Source organism: Gadus morhua, chromosome 12 (assembly GCF_902167405.1).
Source record: "Gadus morhua chromosome 12, gadMor3.0, whole genome shotgun sequence".
Taxonomy (NCBI): Eukaryota; Metazoa; Chordata; class Actinopteri; order Gadiformes; family Gadidae; genus Gadus; species Gadus morhua.
This window is the reverse complement of record NC_044059.1, coordinates 24,051,913-24,072,609: the sequence shown is the minus strand read 5'-3', so window position 1 is coordinate 24,072,609 and position 20,697 is coordinate 24,051,913. Positions and strand designations below refer to the sequence as shown.

Here is a 20,697-nt window from a genome sequence, read left to right as displayed (position 1 = left end):
ACAAAATTCCAAACATTATGGCAGAGACTTGCTTGCCCACTTCTCTCTCCCTCGCCTTTGCTAATTGGGGGATTTATGCAAGTATGTTTGAGGATGGGGTGGAGGGGAGGGGTCAACTGTGAGGGGAGAGGTGCACAGCTGTGTGGGGCTCACATGTTTATTTTTGTACTTTTTCTTTGGTCACGCTCCCTGCTATCTTGAATGTTTATCTTGAGAGTGAAATTTAGATCCTAAGAAGTCAACATTGTCAACAAGTTGGTTTATTGGTTTGAATGTCGTGCTTAAAAGGTCCTGTGTGTAGAATCTCGATATAAATACATGAGGCGCGTCGGAAACATAGCATAACTCCACGGTGTGTGTGTGTGTGTGTGTGTGTTTGTGTGTGTACGTGGGATTGCAGGATTATGTACCCTCTCAAGACTTTCGATATCAGCTCGGAAACCGGACAGCATGGGAACCTCTAAGACAGCCATGTTGGAGGAGCCTGAGTGGAGCCACCTAGAGAGAGAGAGAGAGAGAGAGAGAGAGAGAGAGAGAGAGAGAGAGAGAGAGAGAGAGAGAGAGAGAGAGAGAGAGATAATCATGTCTTTACATGTTTTTGCAACTCATGTTAACCAGTTAGTGCCTCTTTTTTGGATCTAATCCTTCATTTACAGTAATACACTTCGGGGAATGTTGAACTGACCCGGCCACCCAGGTTTAGGATTAGATAGTCTAGTGACACTCACCAGCCCCCAAATAACTCCTTGATACCGGTACACCCGAGCCTCGTGAAACTGTTTTAAAAGGTGGCATAGTATACCACCAGGTGTGAGTGTGATTAGCCATTACAAGCCGTTTTGAAAATCCGCCTCTTCTGACATCACAAGTGGGCGTGTCCACCTAGATCTGTGCTGGATAGATCGGTCTACCAGCCTACCTACTGAACTGCGGCAAACGTTGCTCATCTATCCGTCCCACATCTAGGTGGACACGCCCACTTGCGGCAGATTTTCAAAACGGTGTGTAGCGGCTATTCACAGTCACACCTGGCGGTATAATACGTCTCCTTTTAAATCTCTGATCATTAATGGTCCGCAACGAGGCGCTACCTGGCGCAGGCCTCCAAGGAGATCCGGTAGTCCATGCTGTCCTGGTGGGCGGCGGGGTCTTCGTCTTCGTCCAGGGCCGCCCGCCTCCTGCGGTTCAGCTCAGAGCGGTTGTCGTCGCGGCTCCGGGCGCGGGGGCCCGGGTGTCGGGGGGCCGAGGCCTGCGCGTGGCGCTCCCGGAGCGGCTCCTTCAGGACCACCTTGAGCTGGAAGGCCGGTTTGGCCACAGGGTCCGGCACGTTGTAGGACACGTCGATCTGTCGATTATTATTAAACGTTATTAAACGATTAATAATTATTATTAAACCTTTTATTTGAATAACTATGAATATCAGACTTTTACTACGGATGGATGCTATTTCAAAGCATAGAATGAAACTCTATGCTTTTTATTTTATTTTATATTCTGTTTCACATAATAGATTTCTTAAGTAAGTAGCCTCATAATAAACAGATGATTTGAAGTCCTGACTAGTCTTTCAGTTTAAATGCTGCAGGTGAAACATGTGTACACACAAAGGAAAGTCATTGCCAACAGCAACAACTGTGTGGATAGGTAGAGACATAAAAATGTGCACACACATGTGTGCAAACACGCATGCATCGGAACACACACATGCACACACACACACCCTCCCTCTCTCTTTATAGTTTGCCGTGTCTTATATTTCATTAAAGCCCAGGTGCTGGTGGCCCGAGGGGACGAGCTCAAAAGGAGATGGGAGGGGGGGGGAGAGACAGGCAAACAGACATTGATACAAAGAAAGAGAAGTTTGTGAATTTTCTTTAAAATAAAGTGGAGGAATAAAGCAGAAAGAAATGGACATTATAGCAGTGGAGAGAGAGTTGTGCGTAGAGGCGACGACGAGACGAGAGTACAGTTATATAAGGCGGTATGGAAGTGGACCGGAGAGTGTGACGACCATAGCAGGTCTAGGATAGTGGGGTGGGACATTAAGTTTGTGTTTGTTGGGATAAACTGTGAAGGCAACGAACGGTGGAAAATAAACCACTAAGTCCTACCAGATCCTGATTTCCACTGAGCTGGGCAGGACATTTTTTACAGAATTCGAATGAGAACCACTGTCGACGCTGTCGGCAAATTCTTTCAATGCAACTGGTAATGCATGCATAATATTATACTTATCCTCCTTTGGTAACTGTGGGTGTGTGTGTGTTAGTGTGTGAGAGAGAGTATGTGTGTGTGTGTGTGTCTGTGTGTGTGTGAGAGAGAGAGTATGTGTGAGAGAGAGAATGTTTGTGTGAGAGCATGTGTGTGTGTGTGTGTGTGTGCGTGATAGAGAGAATGTGTGTGTGTGTGTGTGTGTGTGTGTGTGTATGTGTGTGTGTGAGAGAGAGAATATGTGTGCGTGTGCGTGAGAGAGTACGTGTGTGTGAGAGAGAGTGTGTGTGTGTGTGTGTGTGTATGTGTCTGTGTGTGTGAGAGAGAGAGTATGTGTGAGAGAGAATGTTTGTGTGAGAGCATGTGTGTGTGTGTGCGTGTGTGTGTGTGAGAGAGAATGTGTGTGTGTGTGTGTGTGTGTGTGTGTGTGTGTGTGTGAGAGAGAGAATGTGTGTGTGTGTCTGTGTGTGTGAGAGAGAGAGTATGTGTGAGAAAGAGAATGGTGTGTGAGAGTGAGACTGGGTGTGTGTGTGTGTGTGTGTGTGTGTGTGTGTGTGTGTGTGTGTGTGTGTGTGTGTGTGTGTGTGTGTGTGTGTGTGTGTGTGTGTGTGTGTGTGTGTGTGTGTGTGTGTGAGAGAGAGAGAGAAGAGATGCTCGCAAATACCTGCATGAGACAGCAGCCTTCTCCTTTAGCGCTGACAAAGAGACCTGTGGGGATACTGGGGATCTGTGGAGAGACAGAGAGAGGAAGGGTAGAGAGATAGATAAAGAGAGAGAGGGAGTCAGTGCAGAGAAGAACATACAGATCAAGAAAATAGGAGATGAAAAGAGAGGAAAGTTGGAGAGCCAAAAGAGGAGAAGAAATATTAAAATGTCAGATAAAACATAAATAAACAGAATGAAAGAAAAAGAGAAGAGCGGTCCAGGATAGATAGAGAGAGAGAGAGAAAAAAAGAGAGAGAGAGATGAGGCAACGAGAGATTAATGAGTCATATGTCAACCAAATGAAAGCCGGCTTCACTGCCATACTGCCACCTGTGGTTCCCTGGCCACTAACCAGCGGGCCATAATTGGCTCCAATTAACATGACACCACTAATCACAGCAGAGGAGCCCGACTGCCACTGGAGGGAGCGCCGAATACTCGCTCATCTGGACTGATCTGGGGCCACACTGGACCGACCGACTGGTCATTTATGGGAAGTCTTTAATGAAAGAGGGGGCAGTACAGTGAGGTTATTAAGCACCTAGTTTTACTTGGCGGGGTTGGGCCGTGTGAAGCGGTCCTGGCCACGGCACAAACAAATAAAAAACAGAGAGGTGAAGAGAGGTTTTAACGCTGGAGCACACTGAAACGCTTTTTAATTGGGCGCCTCCGTGAGCTGGAGTCAAGTGGGGGAAAAGGCGGGTGTTTACACAGCGGTGCATAGATTACTATTCAATGGTTCAAGGCTGGCGTTTTAGCGGGAATCCCGAACAGTGGTGACCATGTGTGCAGCAGATCCCCCTTAATCCTCCAGGATTTGTTGCTGTACTCGGGGATGGGTCAATATTCGCAGTACCTTGGCACTCTGGAGGATCTTCTTGTTCTCGCGGTGCAGCTCGAACGTCTCCTGGAAGTCCAGGTTGGTGGAGGCCAGGGAGATGGTGAGGTTGACCCCACCCACGTAGGAGAGGATAGCGTACTCGGACAGCGCCTGCAGAGCCACACACGTGTCCTGGCGTGCGCCGAGATTGTGGATAAGACGAGAAGTGTCAACGAAGGGAGCCGGAAGATAACGACGAGGCAAATGGTTTCTTTGTCAACACTTAAGTCACCGAACCGTTTCATTGCCATGATGTCAAGGTGTGCGATGAGTTTGATGGTTGTTATTGGCTTTTAGGGCAAACCGATGTGTGAATGTTGACTTAATCACATCATGGGTAAACCCTGTCATATAGATGGCAAGAGAGGAGTTTTTTTGTTATTTTGTCCTTTTAGCGGACTTAGTGTGGACTTTTAGATACATGATGTCATCGAGGAGCAGGTAGGGGTCAGGTGTATGGCGCAATGTCTCCTAGTGGTAATCACTCCGACATGGGGCATCCAAGCCAAAGCCCACTAGACTGGTGGGCTTGAGGTGACGGGTGGAGTGAGGTGAAGGAGGAGGGTCACCTGGGTGGAGGAGAAGCCCCCTAGGGCGTTCCTCTGCTGGGAGAGCCATTTGACCACAGGCAGGGCTGACGCCACGTCGCCCAGGAGGGTGTACGTCAACAAGCCGTAGGCGGTCATCTCCACCTCGGCGGACACCACTACGGAGAGACGGAGAACCAGAAATGAACCTGATCTGACGCTACGACCTACGAGGTTAACATGTTGAAACGTTGACGTTGGTTTGAACCGTGAAGTTTGGCTGCGTTAACGTTCTCTTATGCTCTCTCTCTCTCTCTCCCTACTTTAACTGCGATGAGATGGCCTAAACATCTCCGGTGGTCGGCACCAGGTGGTTCTTGTTCTGTGTGATTGAAAGGTGAGATCTGAAGGTGTCCCACCTGACTGGGACAGGCCGTCGCTGAAGCCCATGAAGGTGTCCTCGGCGGTCACCGTGGTCCCCGTGAGACTCCAGTGGGTGAAGCCGTCTGCGGTGGGGAGTGGAAGAGAGCGATGGAGGAACACAGAGGAAGAGGGATAAATCAGCGCAGGGATTTCTTCCACAGTAAATAGAGTGCTTCTCCACAACTGCAAGGGCTATAATATGTCATTGTGTTACCGAAATAAAGATAATACCTGTGAGATTGTTGCAAGTGTAATAAACAATGTGGATACTACTTGGTTAGAGTGAATTAAGCATGAGTGGAGGATTTCATTTCTGCCTGAAATAAAGGTCATGTTTTAGATTGGATATCACCTGGTGCATTATCAGTTGGTAGCCCTATATTACTGAAAGGCCATATCACAAGTGCCTGGGTCCATATTTGATAACAATAAAGGGAACTAGAGCAAAGATAGAGAGGTTTTAGTAGAGGTAGGTTTAGGCAAAATCCCCAAATAAATCAATAAATCCAATGTGAACCAATGTCAATTCGACAATATAAACTTGATGAATAACAAACAGGTAGATTTCTTGAGAACCCAATATATCAGTTGACACTTCACCCCTCTACGGTCAGGGAGAATATAATTGAATGGCACCAAGCCAAACAATTGCACCATACGGCCACAGGATGGCAACGAAGAACGTATGTTCGGATTGAAGGAAATGTATCTATTTCCTCTAAAACCGCTAAAATGTGCTAATAGATATTGATTGTAGTCACAGGGTGAAATGATTTTGACAGTTGGAATCAGTCACAGTATCAGTCACTCTTCCATCATCACATTTATGAAATACATTACTTTTTGTAGTACATGCTTCTTGTTTGGGGTTGGAATTGTCTTTCGCTTAGCTAACAATGGCAACGAAAGACCAAAAGTTGAGAATCTTAACTTTCTAGGGGTGTTCCACACGACTGCTTTCTCACGTGTTTAAATGCCTTGAAACGTATTGTGCAATTGGTGGGTAGAGGCTTCACCCGGATACGGGTCATTTCGGGACGAAGAGGTTAACCTAACCCGCGTGCACACTAAAAACACCCAGCCCAGCTCCCATCGGCCTTGAAGCCTCTGAGGCCTGAGTGGTCAGGGGGATGTGTTTAGTTTGAGGCTTCCCTACGTCGGATGTGGGTTCCCCTTTTCAGGGCCGATGGGGAGGAAGGCAACTGTGGCCCTTACCGTGCGTGATGGCCATGTGGTTGAGGCGGCGTAGTGCCAGTGGGGCGTACGGACTGCGGAGCAGGGCCAGGGCGTAGGCAGAGAGGGCTGTGGTGTACGGGTCGTTGGCTGAGTAGGTGTTGGTCTCCAGGAACTCCTTCGCCTTGGTCACGGCAACCTTTTCTTCCTGAGGACACACACACACACACACACACACACACACACACACACACACACACACACACACACACACACACACACACACACACACACACACACACACACACACACACACACGACAGACACACACACGGGCATCCACGCACACACACAAAAAATATTTCAATACATAAATCCTCACTTCCATCATCATCTCTTTTGGCTCTTGAGTGGTCTAATTGAAAGCTTTTGCACAGGTGTGCTTTTGTAATAAACCTTTTGGTCAGCTTTAATCGCTCGGCTTCATGTGGTATTATTCCATTATATCTAAAACGACAAGGCTCAGACTCAGAGGCTAACCACTGCTATGGCTACATCCGTCTTGCATTGAGGTGAAATTGAGGTTGCTTTGATTTATAGTATCCATCCATCATTAGGGGGATTTATCCCTCATGAGTCAACAAGGGAAATCCCCATGAAAGACTGCAACTACAGCCAGCTTTTACTGGAGTGAAATGACAGTGGGATCTCAGGCAGAACACAGAAGCGCAGCTGACCAAACACAACAGAAATGAGTGTAAGCAGCAGTGTTGTGCACCCTCACAAACAACTGCAGTCGTTCTGCAAATTGTCCCGTTATGCTGATTTTTAGAGGGTGTTTTACTTTCTTTATAAGACTGAACAGGCACCATGCCAATAATCATAAGAGAGTATTAAATGAAGCACAGGTGTGTGACGGACATTAACCAGGACAACTTCAGGAAACCATGGGAACAAGCTGTTCCTGGTGCGGTCAATCTAAACTCTGATGTTTTTTACACTCAGGATGCATTGACGTCGTCCGAGATGTTGCACACTTGTTTTTCGAGACAAAATGATAGGGCGTTGGATGTCTACTTTAATCAGAAACTATTTGGTCAAAACAATGCTCCGAAAAACCAACACAAGTTTACTATTGTGACGGACTTGACTGTGGCGGTTTGTTTTGGTGTACTGCTGACCTCAGTGGTTATCCCCGTTTCCAGGAGCGCCGCGACCACATAAGCTGTGAGGGATATCTTCCCATGGATTCCGCCCTGTTGAAATATGCAATGCGGATAGTTTTAGTAGACATAGTGATGCGTGTTTTGATACACATACATGGGATGGTAGGTACATGGACTGGTCCATTCTACCAATGCACAATATGGTTAAACACAAGGTCCACAACTATGGGATTTACTGGCTTATACGTAGCCTGTTGAATTGGTTGCACCTTGACTACTTGTCTAACATCCCCCATCTCCCCCAATGCAACCACATAGGTCTCCGCACATATATCCATGCAGTGTATTCATGCACAGGCATACCTGCAGGTCTTTGTTGAGGATGCGTCCCATGGCAGGGAAGGAGCCCTCGTTTCTTTGATGTTTAATGAGCCAGGACTTTGCAGCACGCAGCTCCTCAGGGTCAATAAAGATGAAGCCCCGAGACTGGGCAAAGGACTTCAACACAAACGCTGTCAACCTGAAGCAGGGAAGACATGGATAGAAGGAGAGAGAGGGAGAGATAGGAGAGGGGAGGGGGAGAGAAAGAGATAGGAAAGAGAGAGAGAGAGAGAGAGAGAGAGAGAGAGAGAGAGAGAGAGAGAGAGAGAGAGAGAGAGAGAGAGAGAGAGAGAGAGAGAGAGAGAGAGAGAGATGTAAAGGACAGGGAGATGAAAAAGTGTTTTCCCAAGATCCGCTCAAACATGTGCTGACAGATCCTTAAAATACATCATCCTCAAACCACAAAAGTTCACAGCACATTAACTTTAATGTAACGGTATGAACCATTTCCCAACAGTTTAGACAGTGGAAGAGGTTAGGCTGAGGTAAACTGAGTGAGCGTGACGGTGAACCTGAAGACAGATGGCTAAATAAATCGACAAGGACCACTGAGGTATGGACGGATAAACCGTATGGGAGGAATAGCAGCTAGTTCAGTCCAGCGTTGAAAGACCGGGCGGCAATGTTCCTCCAGCTGCATCAGGTATGTCTTTGCTTGTGAAACCAGGACTATTCTCCAAAGAATTCAGCATCTTAAACATGCCCACCGATCCCCAGGGATGCCTGCCGTGAAACCCCATGCCTCTCAAGAGTGTGACTGAAGGTTTAAGAGGGGATCTCAGTGGAGCCACGGTGGAGTAAATGCAGAAGGACCATGAAGCCAAGGGCATCCCTTTGGGGGGGGGGGGATCATGGCCCGAGCTAATAAACACACACTCCTCCATAAAGAACAGACCTCCCCGGTGGTGGCGGGAGGTTGTTCAACCGTCCACCGACTTTCGGCCAAGTGCTCCTTAATAATAGCAACGTATTCCATTACAAAATTCCCAGGTCCACCTTCGCCAGACGATGAGGCAAGCTGCTCATGATACAGAACAAAAAAGGAAAAAGGAAAAAGAAATAAAAATCACAAGCAGCAGGAACACAAAGACATTTGCAAACGTTAATTTCACGCACAGCCCTGGAGGGGAAAGAACATGCCAAGTGAGAGTAGCAGGCGAGTGGAGAGCTGGCGACAGGGGACCTACTCCCATGGTGGAAGGTATTCAATCTCGCCCTAGCTGCACATGGAGGTTGTGGCTCCCCAGGGAACACGGTGAGGAATGGACTCCGTGCATAACAGGGATTTCAGGTTTTCTTTTACTCGGACGTTAAACAACATTATGTCATCGGGGCCTGAGGTGCCTGGCTGCAGGTGGAGAAGCTGAGGTTGCCATAGTTGCACCTATCAGTCACACCCAAGGCCCCTGTCAAATTGGGAAACGTCTTCACACTGTGCTCTTTCACTGTCCACTCCCAAACTTCTCTCCAATCGCTTCTCATGAAGCGTTCTGAGCGCCATCTTGGAATAAGTACACTGGAGGGATTTTCCCTAGAAGGCAATGCACACAAGCTCGACACAAATGTTTAGATTGCTGTTTCACACGAATTAGAAAACCATAAAATACATTTAGTGGTTTAAGATTAACTTGGCCCTCTGTGGGCTAATCTTATAAATGCTTCCTACATAGTGTACAATAGCTTGACGAGACCCTGGGGAATTCGGTTAAAGATAGTTTGGTCTTTTATGACATTGTTTGTTGAACATGCAGATTGAATGTTATTTGAATTTGAGCAAATATTACTTTCTTTCGCAAATAGTAAGCCAGCCAAAGATAACACATGCAGTTCCTGTGTCAAATACCTTAAAAAACTGAAATTGGCATGAAATGCACCTGCCAAGAATATTGCTTGTTTTTTCTCTCTGGTATTCAAAACCCATTCCTCTATTACTGATAGCAAAGTTAGATCAATCTTCAGCAGACATAAATACCCTGCCAGCCAAAACTTGTACCACTGAGGAAAGACCCTGACGGAAGAATGAAAACACTCAAACAGTGCCATGTTGACACTTTCTCCCTTTTCTCTCACAAATTGCAGGATGCAACCTCTATTCCGCACGCATCCATACTTCTAAACAAGTGCAAGCTGGTGCACTTCTGAACTTCTTCTCTCTCTTTCCTTTGGACCAACAACATTGGTGTGCTAAAGCCACATCACCGAAAGTCCTCGACTGTTTACCACAACATCTCTTACCCATGTCATTATATTTTTCATTGCTCCCTAACAATTTCCGTTCTGAAGTATTTTAACAAGCTGGAATACATTAACACTGCATTAAGAGTGCTTTAAAGAGCAGCAATAAAGGCTCTGCTCAACTGCTGAACCCTGGATCAGAAACAACAGCGCGGTTGTCTTTGGCGTATGAACACGTGGCTGTTGGATTCATAAAGTGTTTGATGGAGGTTTATGGAAGGTTCAACCATCTGTGCTGTGCCCCCCAACCCGTACACGTGTGGCCCGGGGCTTTAGGACAAACTCAACACCAATCCTTGCAACATCCGCATTTCCTCCCAGAGACATCTGTGGGCAATTTCAATGTTCCCCAAGAGTCCAAACGTTTTCACAATACCGGAGGACCATGATTTTACCTTCCAGGCAGAGGGGCACAGAGTCATTTGTATGGGGGAGTTGAGAAAGTCTCCACTGGCAGAGAGGTAGGAGTTGGTCCAGGAGGCCAGTGCAGTAGGGGGCTATTATGGTATTTTGGTAGAATTCACCCCCCTTTAACGGCAAATACATAATGGAAGCCTACCTAACTTTGGGATCCAATTTGTTTGTCTGTAAATGCCCATGGTTAATGCACCCAGCTGGTTCATACTTTCAGCTCTATTAAATATTATAATACCGATCCAGCTCGTAAATCAACTACTGGTATGCGCTTTGCCCCAGGGCCTCAATCGGCCAGCATTAAACCACATCAAAGTTGATTTTTTTGGTAACTTTATGAGACACCTCTGGCTTTTTGCCTGCCTCGAGGAGATGTAAACAAGGCCTAAACACTTGCAGAGGATAAATTCAAGCAGATTTTAACTCTCATAACAGAATGCTTTCATTTAACAAAAACATGCTGTAAAGCTGATAAGAACCCTTAGCTGCATACCTACCTTCAGTTTGAGGCTTAAGGAATGTGGAGAAATCTCTCAGATCAGATTAGAGCTCATCTCTATTGGACCTTCATGTTATTGTGCAGATGTGTTAATGGTCAGGCAAACACAATTATATCAACACAAATACAGAGAATGCAAACCACAAAGATGAAACATGTCTGAATAACGGTTGACTTACCACATACTTCCGGAAGAATCCCTCTCTCCAAAAGCACTGTAGGACCCATCCTGGCGCTTGTAGGTCAGCTGCCTCTGATAGCCTGGGAGATGTATCCAAACAGACAGATGAAGCCAATGAAAAGGCAAAACCAAACAAGTTTTGGATAAGATGCGGTACACATTCTAACATTTTCAGATTTGTATCGTTGACCGTCTCTTAATTCAACCAGGGTTTTGTTGTTGTATCCTGGAAGTGACTGGGCCACATAACGATTGACCCATGCATTCATAGTTTCCAAACCTGCATCGGAATGCCAATTGAACATACAAAATTGATGACTTCCAGATTTTGAATTAATGAAATTGATGGCTTCCAGCTTTAGAATGTATCGACTCTTTGGTGCAGAGTATGAATGGCAGTTCTCGTAGCGGCTTTTATTTACAGTACAACATTCCTGAGGATCCTTTCACAGCCTGTCCCTGCAAGAGATAATTCACCGAAGTTGGTGCAAGAAAAGTTCAAGTATAAAAAAAAGAAAAGTTCAATAGGTTATGGTGAGGGGTAATATTAGAGGTATTTTTTCCTATTCCGGGGCTGATTTTCAAGATAAAAATGTAATTTAGTTATTGTTAATGCAATTGTGTAAATCAGAGCAAATACATTCAGATAATCCCATTGTCAGTATTAAATATGATCAGTTTGATTTGTATTATAGGAGGTCTTTAAAGCATTGAAAGCCATCCAAATGTCTAGCGATGGTTGAAATACTTTGGCACTAACATCACAAGAAACATCCAGAGCCTTTATCCGGCACAAAATATTTTCTTCCATTTGAGACAGACAAAATAGATCTGAAGAAATGGAAAACACTTAACTTGTCCTTGGCAAGAAAAGTGAATTGTATTACAATGAATGGGCTCCCCAAATGACTCGGTTACAGTGTATTCCACCTTATCCTTCTAAATCTTTCTTTAACTCCATTGTTCAATCTTTCACTTCATTTGTATGGAACGATGAGTTCCCCTGGAGTACATAGAGAATTACTCAAAGCCTTAATTACAGGGGGGCTTATCGCTCCCGTATTTCTGGAACTGTGCTCTACAAAGAGGGTATGACAGTGGTTCTTGTGTAAAACAAAAGCTAATTTAAAACTCACTTCTTCCTATGGTCCAATTCTTCAAATGCTTTGATGATTAGATAAGGCTAAGCAGTCGTAACAAGTGACTTGAAAGGTTCCCCCGGGCCAATCAGATTTATAGGATCTTGTTAACCTCCACACCTTGCAGCATTTACATGAAAGGCAGGAAAATGTTGGGTCCCCCATTAGCTTACTCTCGTTGTAGCATTTGGAGAATGGCCAAGCTGACCAAAGACCAGCTGCTCCTTTTGGTACATGGTGTTAGTTCTCAGGTATGCTGGCTGACCCCTTCATGAGAGCTTTTCCACCTTCCAACTCCAACTGGTTCATTTGGTTTCTGTCCCTTCCATAGAAGAACGGTAGATCTAGTCCCTGCCACTGAATTTTGGTCTGTGTTGCATACAATTGACATAAATCTTGCAAGGATTTGAAAAGATGAAGAAAATTCCTCACAATATTCTTGAGTTCAGAAAACATTGTGGTGGGCTGATCGAAAAAATACCCAGACAGGGTTGACTGCAATGTGTGTCCACGTCTTAACAGCAAGCTCTTTCTTCTGAAAAAGGTTTTGTGGGAACGAAGGAGTTCTCACGCTTTTCCATTGCATATTTCGTACTCCCGCCTCAGATTTGCCCGCCCCCCTTTGGTCTAGAATCCAAAGGACTGTATGTGAACCTGCAGGACTAAGGGGCATTCATTTGCACTGAAATACACGGTGCTAGTGCTCTGCTTACCCTGCAGCAGATAGTCAGTGGCCTCCGTCTCCACGTCTGTACTGAGCTGCCGGGTCTTCTGCAGGTACTTCAGGACAAAGACGTTCGGGGCGAAGTGGATCATGTTTTGCTCCCCACAGCCAAAGGGCAGACGCAGGAGCTTGTCCAGGTTGTTCAGGGTGGGCCCCATCACGTCCCCTAACACATGAAGACACACACGAACACGCTTGTAGGAAAACCATCGTGTCAACTGACCATAAACCTCAAGCCTTTCAAGGAACTTATTGGAAGAGCATTCTCGAAAGGCAGTTGGAGAAACCTACCGATCATGGATGCGGAGGCCTTCTCGGATCCAGGGACCACGTTTTGCGGGACCCCCAGGGTGAAGGCTTCGTTGTGGTTCTCGTCCGAGTCTTCCTTCCTCCAGATTTTAAACTCTCCGACCGAACCCCAGCCCGTGGAGAATCCAATATGACGTATCTGCAGGAATAACGAAAGAAAATGCTAAAAGCTCCACTCAGAACATTACAATTTCATCGCTACGATATGAAAGTTAAACTCCAACCTGGTTTGGAAGGGGGCCTCCCCATTGGAGGATCAGCGATTCATTAGACGGCTGAAGACCATATCCCACCTAAAGCAAAAGGGGAGGGATAAAGGGAGGTGATTGCAGTACTTTGGCTCTGAGTGGTTGGGCCATCATTTCGGTGCGGCCGTCACGCTTTGGATGATAAATAATCACAGTCGTTACGGGAAAGTCAACAAGAAAAGCCAGGAAGTAACGACTGTGAATAAAACGTCACTAGTGCTGTTTTTGGAATACTACATACTGGGCACAAGCAATGTTCATCTGCCAAGGCACGGCAGAGGCCAGTGTGATTCACCCGACAACCACACACAAACAACAACAAACACCAACACACACGGGCCCATTTAGAGCACATTTCCTCCTGGTGCGTTCCGTGGGTTTCGTTTCGTAATCGCATTAAACCAAAGACCATGTGCAGCGCGGCCCCACCGAGTATCCCCCCAAGCTCCCTACCCCCAGAGCAGCAATAAGAGCCCCCTAAAAATAAAAATGAATCCTACTGGGTTGTAACCCTCGCGTTGCTCGACAGCAGGGTTTTTAATTGCTCTCTTTGGTGATTCGGCGCCGAGCGAAGGCCCTGGACTGCGTTGTCGAGGGTCAGGACTACGGGTGTGCCAGCCCCTGAGTACCATGCAAGCACGGGGCCACGGATCAGCGAGTGTCCTCACTGACATCGGCCCCCGCTAAGCGTGACCTCACAGGCAGCCCATGCCAGTAAAACTGGCGCCAGTCCTCCTAACACACAGACCCTGTGGCCTTTTCCACAGACTCCCGTACTCTGCTCTCCTAACCTGCACACAACAGCTAAACAGCTCAACTAAACAGTAGCATGTCCCCGATCTGCGTTTTTACATCTCAGTTCTTCTCCTAGTTTCCCCTTCCTGCGCAACGTGTCAGTGTGGTTCGCTATGAAGTGACCAGACTCAACCCTTAACGATCGAGAGTCAATGTTCAGATTTGTTCAGAAAATCTGCCTATGTAAGCATGTGAGGACTGTCTCGTGTTTGAATACATTTCCAATCAAGGGCAACATTAAATGTGCAAATTAAATGGATAATGCATATTATTTTTGTGTAAAAAAACATCTGACGTTCCGACTGCTGAAAAATGCAGATGTATATGTTGACTGAGGGCTGCTCGATTATGGAAAAAATCATAATCACGATTATTTTGGTCAATATTGAAATCACGATTATTCAAAGGATTATTTTTGAGTTTGAAAACATGATGTATTCATTCACCATGTCTCTCCCAAAAACACTTTGTAACTGAGAACTTTGAAATTTCACCTTAAAAAAAATACATTAAATGGTCAAAAAGAAAATATTCAAATCCAAAATAATGTACAGATATATATCCAGCTGTTCTCAAAAAAAAAATCGATTATATTAGTATGTATCGTTTGACGCTAAATCGAGATTGAATTTCGATTAATCGCCCAGCCCTATGTTGACTCGATCTACATTTTGTCATCATATCCTCATCTACGGTCACCAAAGATCGAACTGAGACAGCTGGGTCGAGGGCGGCGCCTTACCTGGATCATCCCCAACTTCCAGCTGATCCAGAAGCTGCGGAACTCGTCCCAGGACAGGATGCCTGGCGTGGCGGCACTGACCAACGGTTCCCCCATTTTACCCACCGAGACCCAGGAGCGGCTGTTCTGCCTGCCGCCCAGCACAATCTCCAGCATCTCGGCGCTGTCGTGGGGGCTTCCAGAGAGGGCAAAGTGGGCATCGTTGTGGGTCTTCACCGCCACCTGGAACTGGGTCATGCGAGTTGGCTTCTTCACATACTGGTACTCGTACTTGTTGGGAGTGGAGATGTGGATCCTCTCTAAAACACAGGAATAATAAACACACTGTCAATCCTGAGTTGTTTTCGACTTTGATAATGTAATCAAGTCAAGTAAAGCTTAGTTCTGTAGCCTTTAGCCTCTAACATAGTTATAGACTTGAAGGGATTCATGGGCCAACTCCTTCGTCGGGAGAGGTTACAGCTGTACTCACCATTAGGGCAAAAGAAGACGCTGTACGTGTATTCCCTGGGCAGGCCTTCTGGCTACAAGCAGAAGGATGCAGAATTGAAGAATGGTAGATTGAATAGAACTGATTTAAAATGGATTCGGTGAGTAGAAAGGCATCCACATGCCAAGCAACATCCCAGCACCTACCTCCACCAGAACACTCCTGCGAACGTAGTCCAGGCCAGTGGGGGTTCTCCGGTCGTCCACATCGTTGCTCACTTTGTTGGTCTGCAACCCGTCAGCGCAGCAACTTGGCTCACTGTAGGCGATCGCACGCGCTGTAGAAGAAGCATTGGGGAGCTTAATGAACGCTTCTTTATGGTTTTATATATTCATGTAGGGAGGTAGGAATGTATGCATGCGTGGATGTAAAGTATGTTTTTATGCATAGATTCATTATTTTCAGTGGTTACTTTTGGTCTAATTGTGAGTTTTGCAAAGCCTTGAACCCGTGTGTTGAAACTCTGCCCGTACATCAACAGTCCCTTGATTGGAGCAAAGCGTGTGTGCGTAACCACGGAGCGAGCACGTGTTGGCAGTGCTTGCTGTCCCCGCATGGAACAAGCAATGCATCTATCACAACAGACATTGCACAACAAAAACATGCCTCCGCGAGTTCTCTGCTCTTTTGAGGGAGGGGGGGGGGGGCAGGGGGGCATGCATCGCAGTGGCCCAGTGTCCGCAGCGACTCTTTGTGTGTGTGAAGTGAGCGAGAGAAGGACTCGGGGTCAAGGGACAGGCGAAAGGGGGCCGTGGGGGGCCATGTTGACCACCAGTGACCCGCGAAACTCATCAACATGCCACTGCAGTGTCACAGCAAGGCCCCTGGCTTCTCCCCCACTGCATTGTTCCTGCATGGCTCTGTGGAAGGTGGGAGGACTGTTTGTTTGTAGCTCTTGGTGGGGGACCAGATCACACACACGGGCTCAGGGGCTCATAAATCTTCTGGGCCAGAGGCCTGCCCTCAGAGGCAGCCCTAGAGAGAGAAAGAGCTGCCCTGGAGAGCAGCTCTGCAAGAAAGGCGCTATTGTTTGACCGGGAATGCCACTACACAATTCAAATCGCCCAGCACGGTCTGATCTGTACTCGCTGATGTAAAACATCATAATCCGGATAAGCCTTAATGATCAGAATACTGGACACAGAATATAAGCATCCTTTAAAGTCTGGACTCTTTCATTTATAAAGACTTGAATTGGTTGCATACATAAAAAAAATTATACTAGTGGGGTTCAGATTGAACCTCACTAGTATCATTGGGATGTAGTGTCTGTGAATTGCATCGGGTCTTCTGGTCACCTGTGATGTTCATAGCTCCCAGTTCGGTGAAGGACAGAACGATCGACGTGGGCGTGGCCTCCCCAGGAGAGACACACTTCTTCCTGGTGAGGTGGTGTTTTCCTGGGTGGCCCACAAACTTGATGCCCTTGGGGACGGAGACTTTAACATGGACCTGTGGAGAGAAGGAGAGAGGGAGAGAGAAAATATATATGTGTCAATGAGAGGGAGAGGAATGTAGTAAGACGTTAGAGAAGACACGAGAAGGGGAAAGGAGACGAGAGGGAGAACAGGAAAGTAGAGAAGAAAACAGAACAGGACATGAGGGGAATGGAAACAAGAGGAGAGGAGTGGAAAGAGGAGAGAGCATGAGCGGAGATGACAGGAGAGAGAAGAGTAAACAAGGGCAAAAATATCAGGATGGGAGAGGAGAGGAGAAGCAGACGAGAAGTAGTGAAGAGAGGAGGAGAGGACAGAAGAAGACAGGACAGGAAAAAGAGAGAAGAGAGGAGGAGTGGAGGAGACGACAGAAGATAGGAGAGGAAAATAGAGAAGAGGAATGTTAAAGTGATTAAAGTCAGGAGCAGCAGGTGTCTGACAGGACATACCGCCGGCATACCCCTCACATAGCGTGTCTTCCTCCCAGCGAGGCTATTAAAAGCATTCACGGGAGGATTTCTAAATTGCATTCTGGATTTTCCATGCTGACTGACTCATGCTCCCCTGAAGGATTAAGCTCCACCGCTCCAACTTTCACCAAAGCGCTTCAGCAATGCGGACGGATCCTTTCACTGGTTCTCATCTACATGCCACTTGTCGTAAATAACTCTGCAAAGGAAATATAGGAATCACATGTTGCCGGCGCCGACATCAAAGCGGAGCTCTGCCATGGTTTGCATTACCGGGCGAATGCGACATTGCGCCGACGCACGCACGCACATGCACACACACACGCACACACACACACACACACACACACACACACACACACACACATACACACACACACAGACACACAGCACACACAGACACACACATACAGCACACACAGACACAGACACAGACACAGACACAGACACAGACACACACACACAGACACAGACACAGACACAGACACAGACACAGACACACACACAGACACAGACACACACACACACACACACAGACACACACACACACACACACCGTTTAACAGGCTCATCTGCAGACAACATGATGTCATCTCCGTGGGGCCGCGGGACGGACCCGTTTGAAGCACAGGATGGAACACGAGGGGCTTCCAAAAAACATAGCAGTGGACCGACCGCACGGTTTTCTTAGGAGCATTACACTACCTTTGTCCCGGCGGGGCTGGGATACGAGCCCCACCGTCATGCCAATAACTCCCCGCGTTTCATTCACTCCATTCATCGAAGCCTCGTTCTGTTCCACTTATCCGGTTTGATTTACGGCTTGTTTTTCTTATTCAACGAAACACATCAATGGGGAGGAAATAAAGGATATATTTCATCTGTATTGAGCAACACAAAGCGATTGTACGGCTCGGGTTTTGCACGCTGCCGCGAGCGGTTACCTAAGCAAACTGCGGCTGGACTGTGACGTGAGGGGTGCTTTTATACGAGACCGCCGGGCTTTGTGTCAGGTTTACAAAACACACACACATGTAAACATTTACTTTGAAACCGGATGACAGGGTTTCGTTTGAAGCTGTGCCGCGGTGATGTCACCCTGTCATTATCACATTCACACCGTGCTTTGGTTCGGGACGGTAAAGTTTATACTGTGCGGACGCAAACATTGCACTCGATAGGAATTTCAGGCTCCGAAAACATGTGTCTTCCAAACACGAAGGTTTGTTGTGTAAGAATCGGCCGTGTGACGGACAGGTGGGTCTGATGTCCTGTTCATACCTCGGCGCAGGTGGGCAGGTAGTTGTAGACAGTGAGGGGGACTTTGGTCTGCTCTCCTCTGATCACGCTGTAGGGCAAGGTGAAGTCGACGAAAAAGGGCTTGAAGGTGCGCAGCTCCGCCCTCTTGGCCAGGCCCATCCCCGTGTCTTTGGACAGGCCAATGGCCTCGGTCACCCAGGTCGTGATGGAATCCGGAACGTCCAATCGCAGCTCGGCTTCCCCAGTCTCCGCACTGTAAGGGATGCATGGAGTTAAAGGTGATTCAAGGGGATGTCGTAGGCTGAAATTGAGGTGTAGAATAATATCATGACAAGAATGATCTGATTATATGATCCTTTACAGGTACTTCTATATTCTATATTCTATGAGCCTGTTTGGATACCATCTGGCTTTGGTAAAGTTTCTTAAATTGTAAGTGTGTTTTTGTCATGCTTTTGACCTTGTTCCCTTGAAGTCTAAACTCGGATGGAAATAGATGAAGGCAGCAGTGGTGATGGTTTTGGGCCATCACCCTTGAACAGGACTTTTATGTTGGAGGCACCTGGGTCAACACAAAAACACCTGCGCCTCATCACTATCCTACACACGGCATAACAGATAGCCGAGCCAACCGTCAGGTGTGGACTGGAGAGGGGCTCGCTGAGGTCATTACTGGCAACCCATTCTGAATGTTGGTCTTGGCCAACACCGACAGGACAAAATGAATGTTCTGACAAAATTCCCTTTCCTCTTGATTAGTAGCCATGAACCATAATACCCTCAATGTGACTAATAAAAGCCTTGAACTGCCGACAGGAATTAGGCAGGAACTCGCGGCTCGCAGTCCAACGGCATAAAGCATATGGAGATCTATGTACATTTACATTGGCTGGAAATGAATGAAAGGGGCTGTTGAGAAACTGGTGGCGTGTTCCCAGATAACTTCATCAGTTTAAATGAGCCGCATTCACAGTGCTGGACGCTGCCAGCATGCCAGAAGGTCCGAACTCCTCACACACAGGCTTACTAAACACCTCCATCGTATGCTTCTCCTCCTCCTCTTTCCAGCTCCTTCTCTTCTTCCTTTTGCTCTCCTTCTTCCATCTCCTCTGCAATGTTGTATGTTCATCCCCTTTGCTCCTCTCCTCCTCCTCCCAGACCTTCTTTTATCACCTCCTCCCCTCTTCTCCTCCTGCGTCCACTCGTCTTCTAACACCTCCTTCACCCTTTTCTCTCTTCCTGTTCCCACCACCTGTCACCTCTCTCCTTCCTCGTGTACAACCATTTCTTCCTTCTTTTACTTTTTAGCTGATTTTTCCTCATCTTCCTATCAGTGTATCGCGTGTGTGTGTGTGTGTGTGTGTGTGTGTGTGTGTGTGTGTGTGTGTGTGTGTGTGTGTGTGTGTGTGCACACAGTAAGATAGTTAAATACCTGACATTAAGGCAGTGCCACACCCACGTCTCCGGGAAGAATGTCCTCCTGCGCTTCTCTGCTCTGCAACCAAGAACACACACATTCACACACACGCACACAAACACACACAAACACACCAAGCTGACATCAAAAACAGTCCTCCAGCCCACAGCGGTAGTGCCACTTTCAGTATAACCATCCATAATTAAAAGAGGTATTATGTTGACCAAAACATCCTCTTTAGTCACAGCATGTGTTTAATGTTAATCTCTTGGATGAGCGCTGTTCGTGCCTTTAAGGAATGTGTATTCCAGAATGCAACACGGAAACACATGATTCATCTGCATTGTCGGTCCATCTGCTTTCCTCGGTCCCGGCACACCGGCCCTCATTTACCCCGGTGCGTTGAAGAAAGACCCGCAGCATTTCAAGGATTTTTCCCCGACATTTCTCAGATTCCTCTGGAAAATATTTCCACGTTGTAAAGAAATCATCGTTTTTTCCACGGTTTTGTCATGTGAATACTTGTTGTTTAATGCCTGCTCCGGTCACAAAACACACTTACATTAGGGTGACAATACCAAGACATTACAACATGAAAGTTGGAACTTCTAGGTATCCAACAGCTACCGTTCAGCGGCATTCCAAAACACCCTTGAGCGGAGACGGCGCATCCTTCCATTCCTCCCCCTTTGGCACAGAGGCGTACTTAAACGGTGGAACTGGTACACAAACAGGAGGCTCCTTCAGAGGGGATGACAGGCAGGAGGAGGAAGCGTCTCTAACCTGGGCACGGCGCGGGAGTGCAGGGCCGTCATTAGGGTGGAGGAGTGGGGCTGGAAGGCTGGCACCGCCTCGTCTGTATACATGCCTCC

The 20,697-nt window shown here is 47.0% G+C and overlaps 1 protein-coding gene across 1 annotated transcript in view; it reads right to left on the bottom strand.

The window, feature by feature from the left end:
* The window catches only part of cpamd8 (C3 and PZP like alpha-2-macroglobulin domain containing 8), a 40,290-nt gene that overhangs the window by 7,529 nt on the left and 12,064 nt on the right, over window positions 1–20,697 (bottom strand). Inside the window, exons 18-37 of the mRNA XM_030371877.1 lie at window positions 20,609–20,697; window positions 19,841–19,903; window positions 18,430–18,661; window positions 16,541–16,694; window positions 15,389–15,519; window positions 15,225–15,276; window positions 14,753–15,051; window positions 13,192–13,260; window positions 12,950–13,106; window positions 12,648–12,824; window positions 10,794–10,875; window positions 7,449–7,605; window positions 7,101–7,175; window positions 5,962–6,127; window positions 4,743–4,829; window positions 4,366–4,502; window positions 3,773–3,928; window positions 2,876–2,938; window positions 1,092–1,345; window positions 411–498 (exon numbers count right to left, since the gene is read on the bottom strand). The exon at window positions 20,609–20,697 is cut by the window's right edge and continues 54 nt beyond it. Coding sequence (XP_030227737.1) covers window positions 411–498; window positions 1,092–1,345; window positions 2,876–2,938; window positions 3,773–3,928; window positions 4,366–4,502; window positions 4,743–4,829; window positions 5,962–6,127; window positions 7,101–7,175; window positions 7,449–7,605; window positions 10,794–10,875; window positions 12,648–12,824; window positions 12,950–13,106; window positions 13,192–13,260; window positions 14,753–15,051; window positions 15,225–15,276; window positions 15,389–15,519; window positions 16,541–16,694; window positions 18,430–18,661; window positions 19,841–19,903; window positions 20,609–20,697 — 2,688 coding nt within the window. The remainder of the gene's footprint in view (window positions 1–410; window positions 499–1,091; window positions 1,346–2,875; window positions 2,939–3,772; window positions 3,929–4,365; window positions 4,503–4,742; window positions 4,830–5,961; window positions 6,128–7,100; window positions 7,176–7,448; window positions 7,606–10,793; window positions 10,876–12,647; window positions 12,825–12,949; window positions 13,107–13,191; window positions 13,261–14,752; window positions 15,052–15,224; window positions 15,277–15,388; window positions 15,520–16,540; window positions 16,695–18,429; window positions 18,662–19,840; window positions 19,904–20,608) is intronic.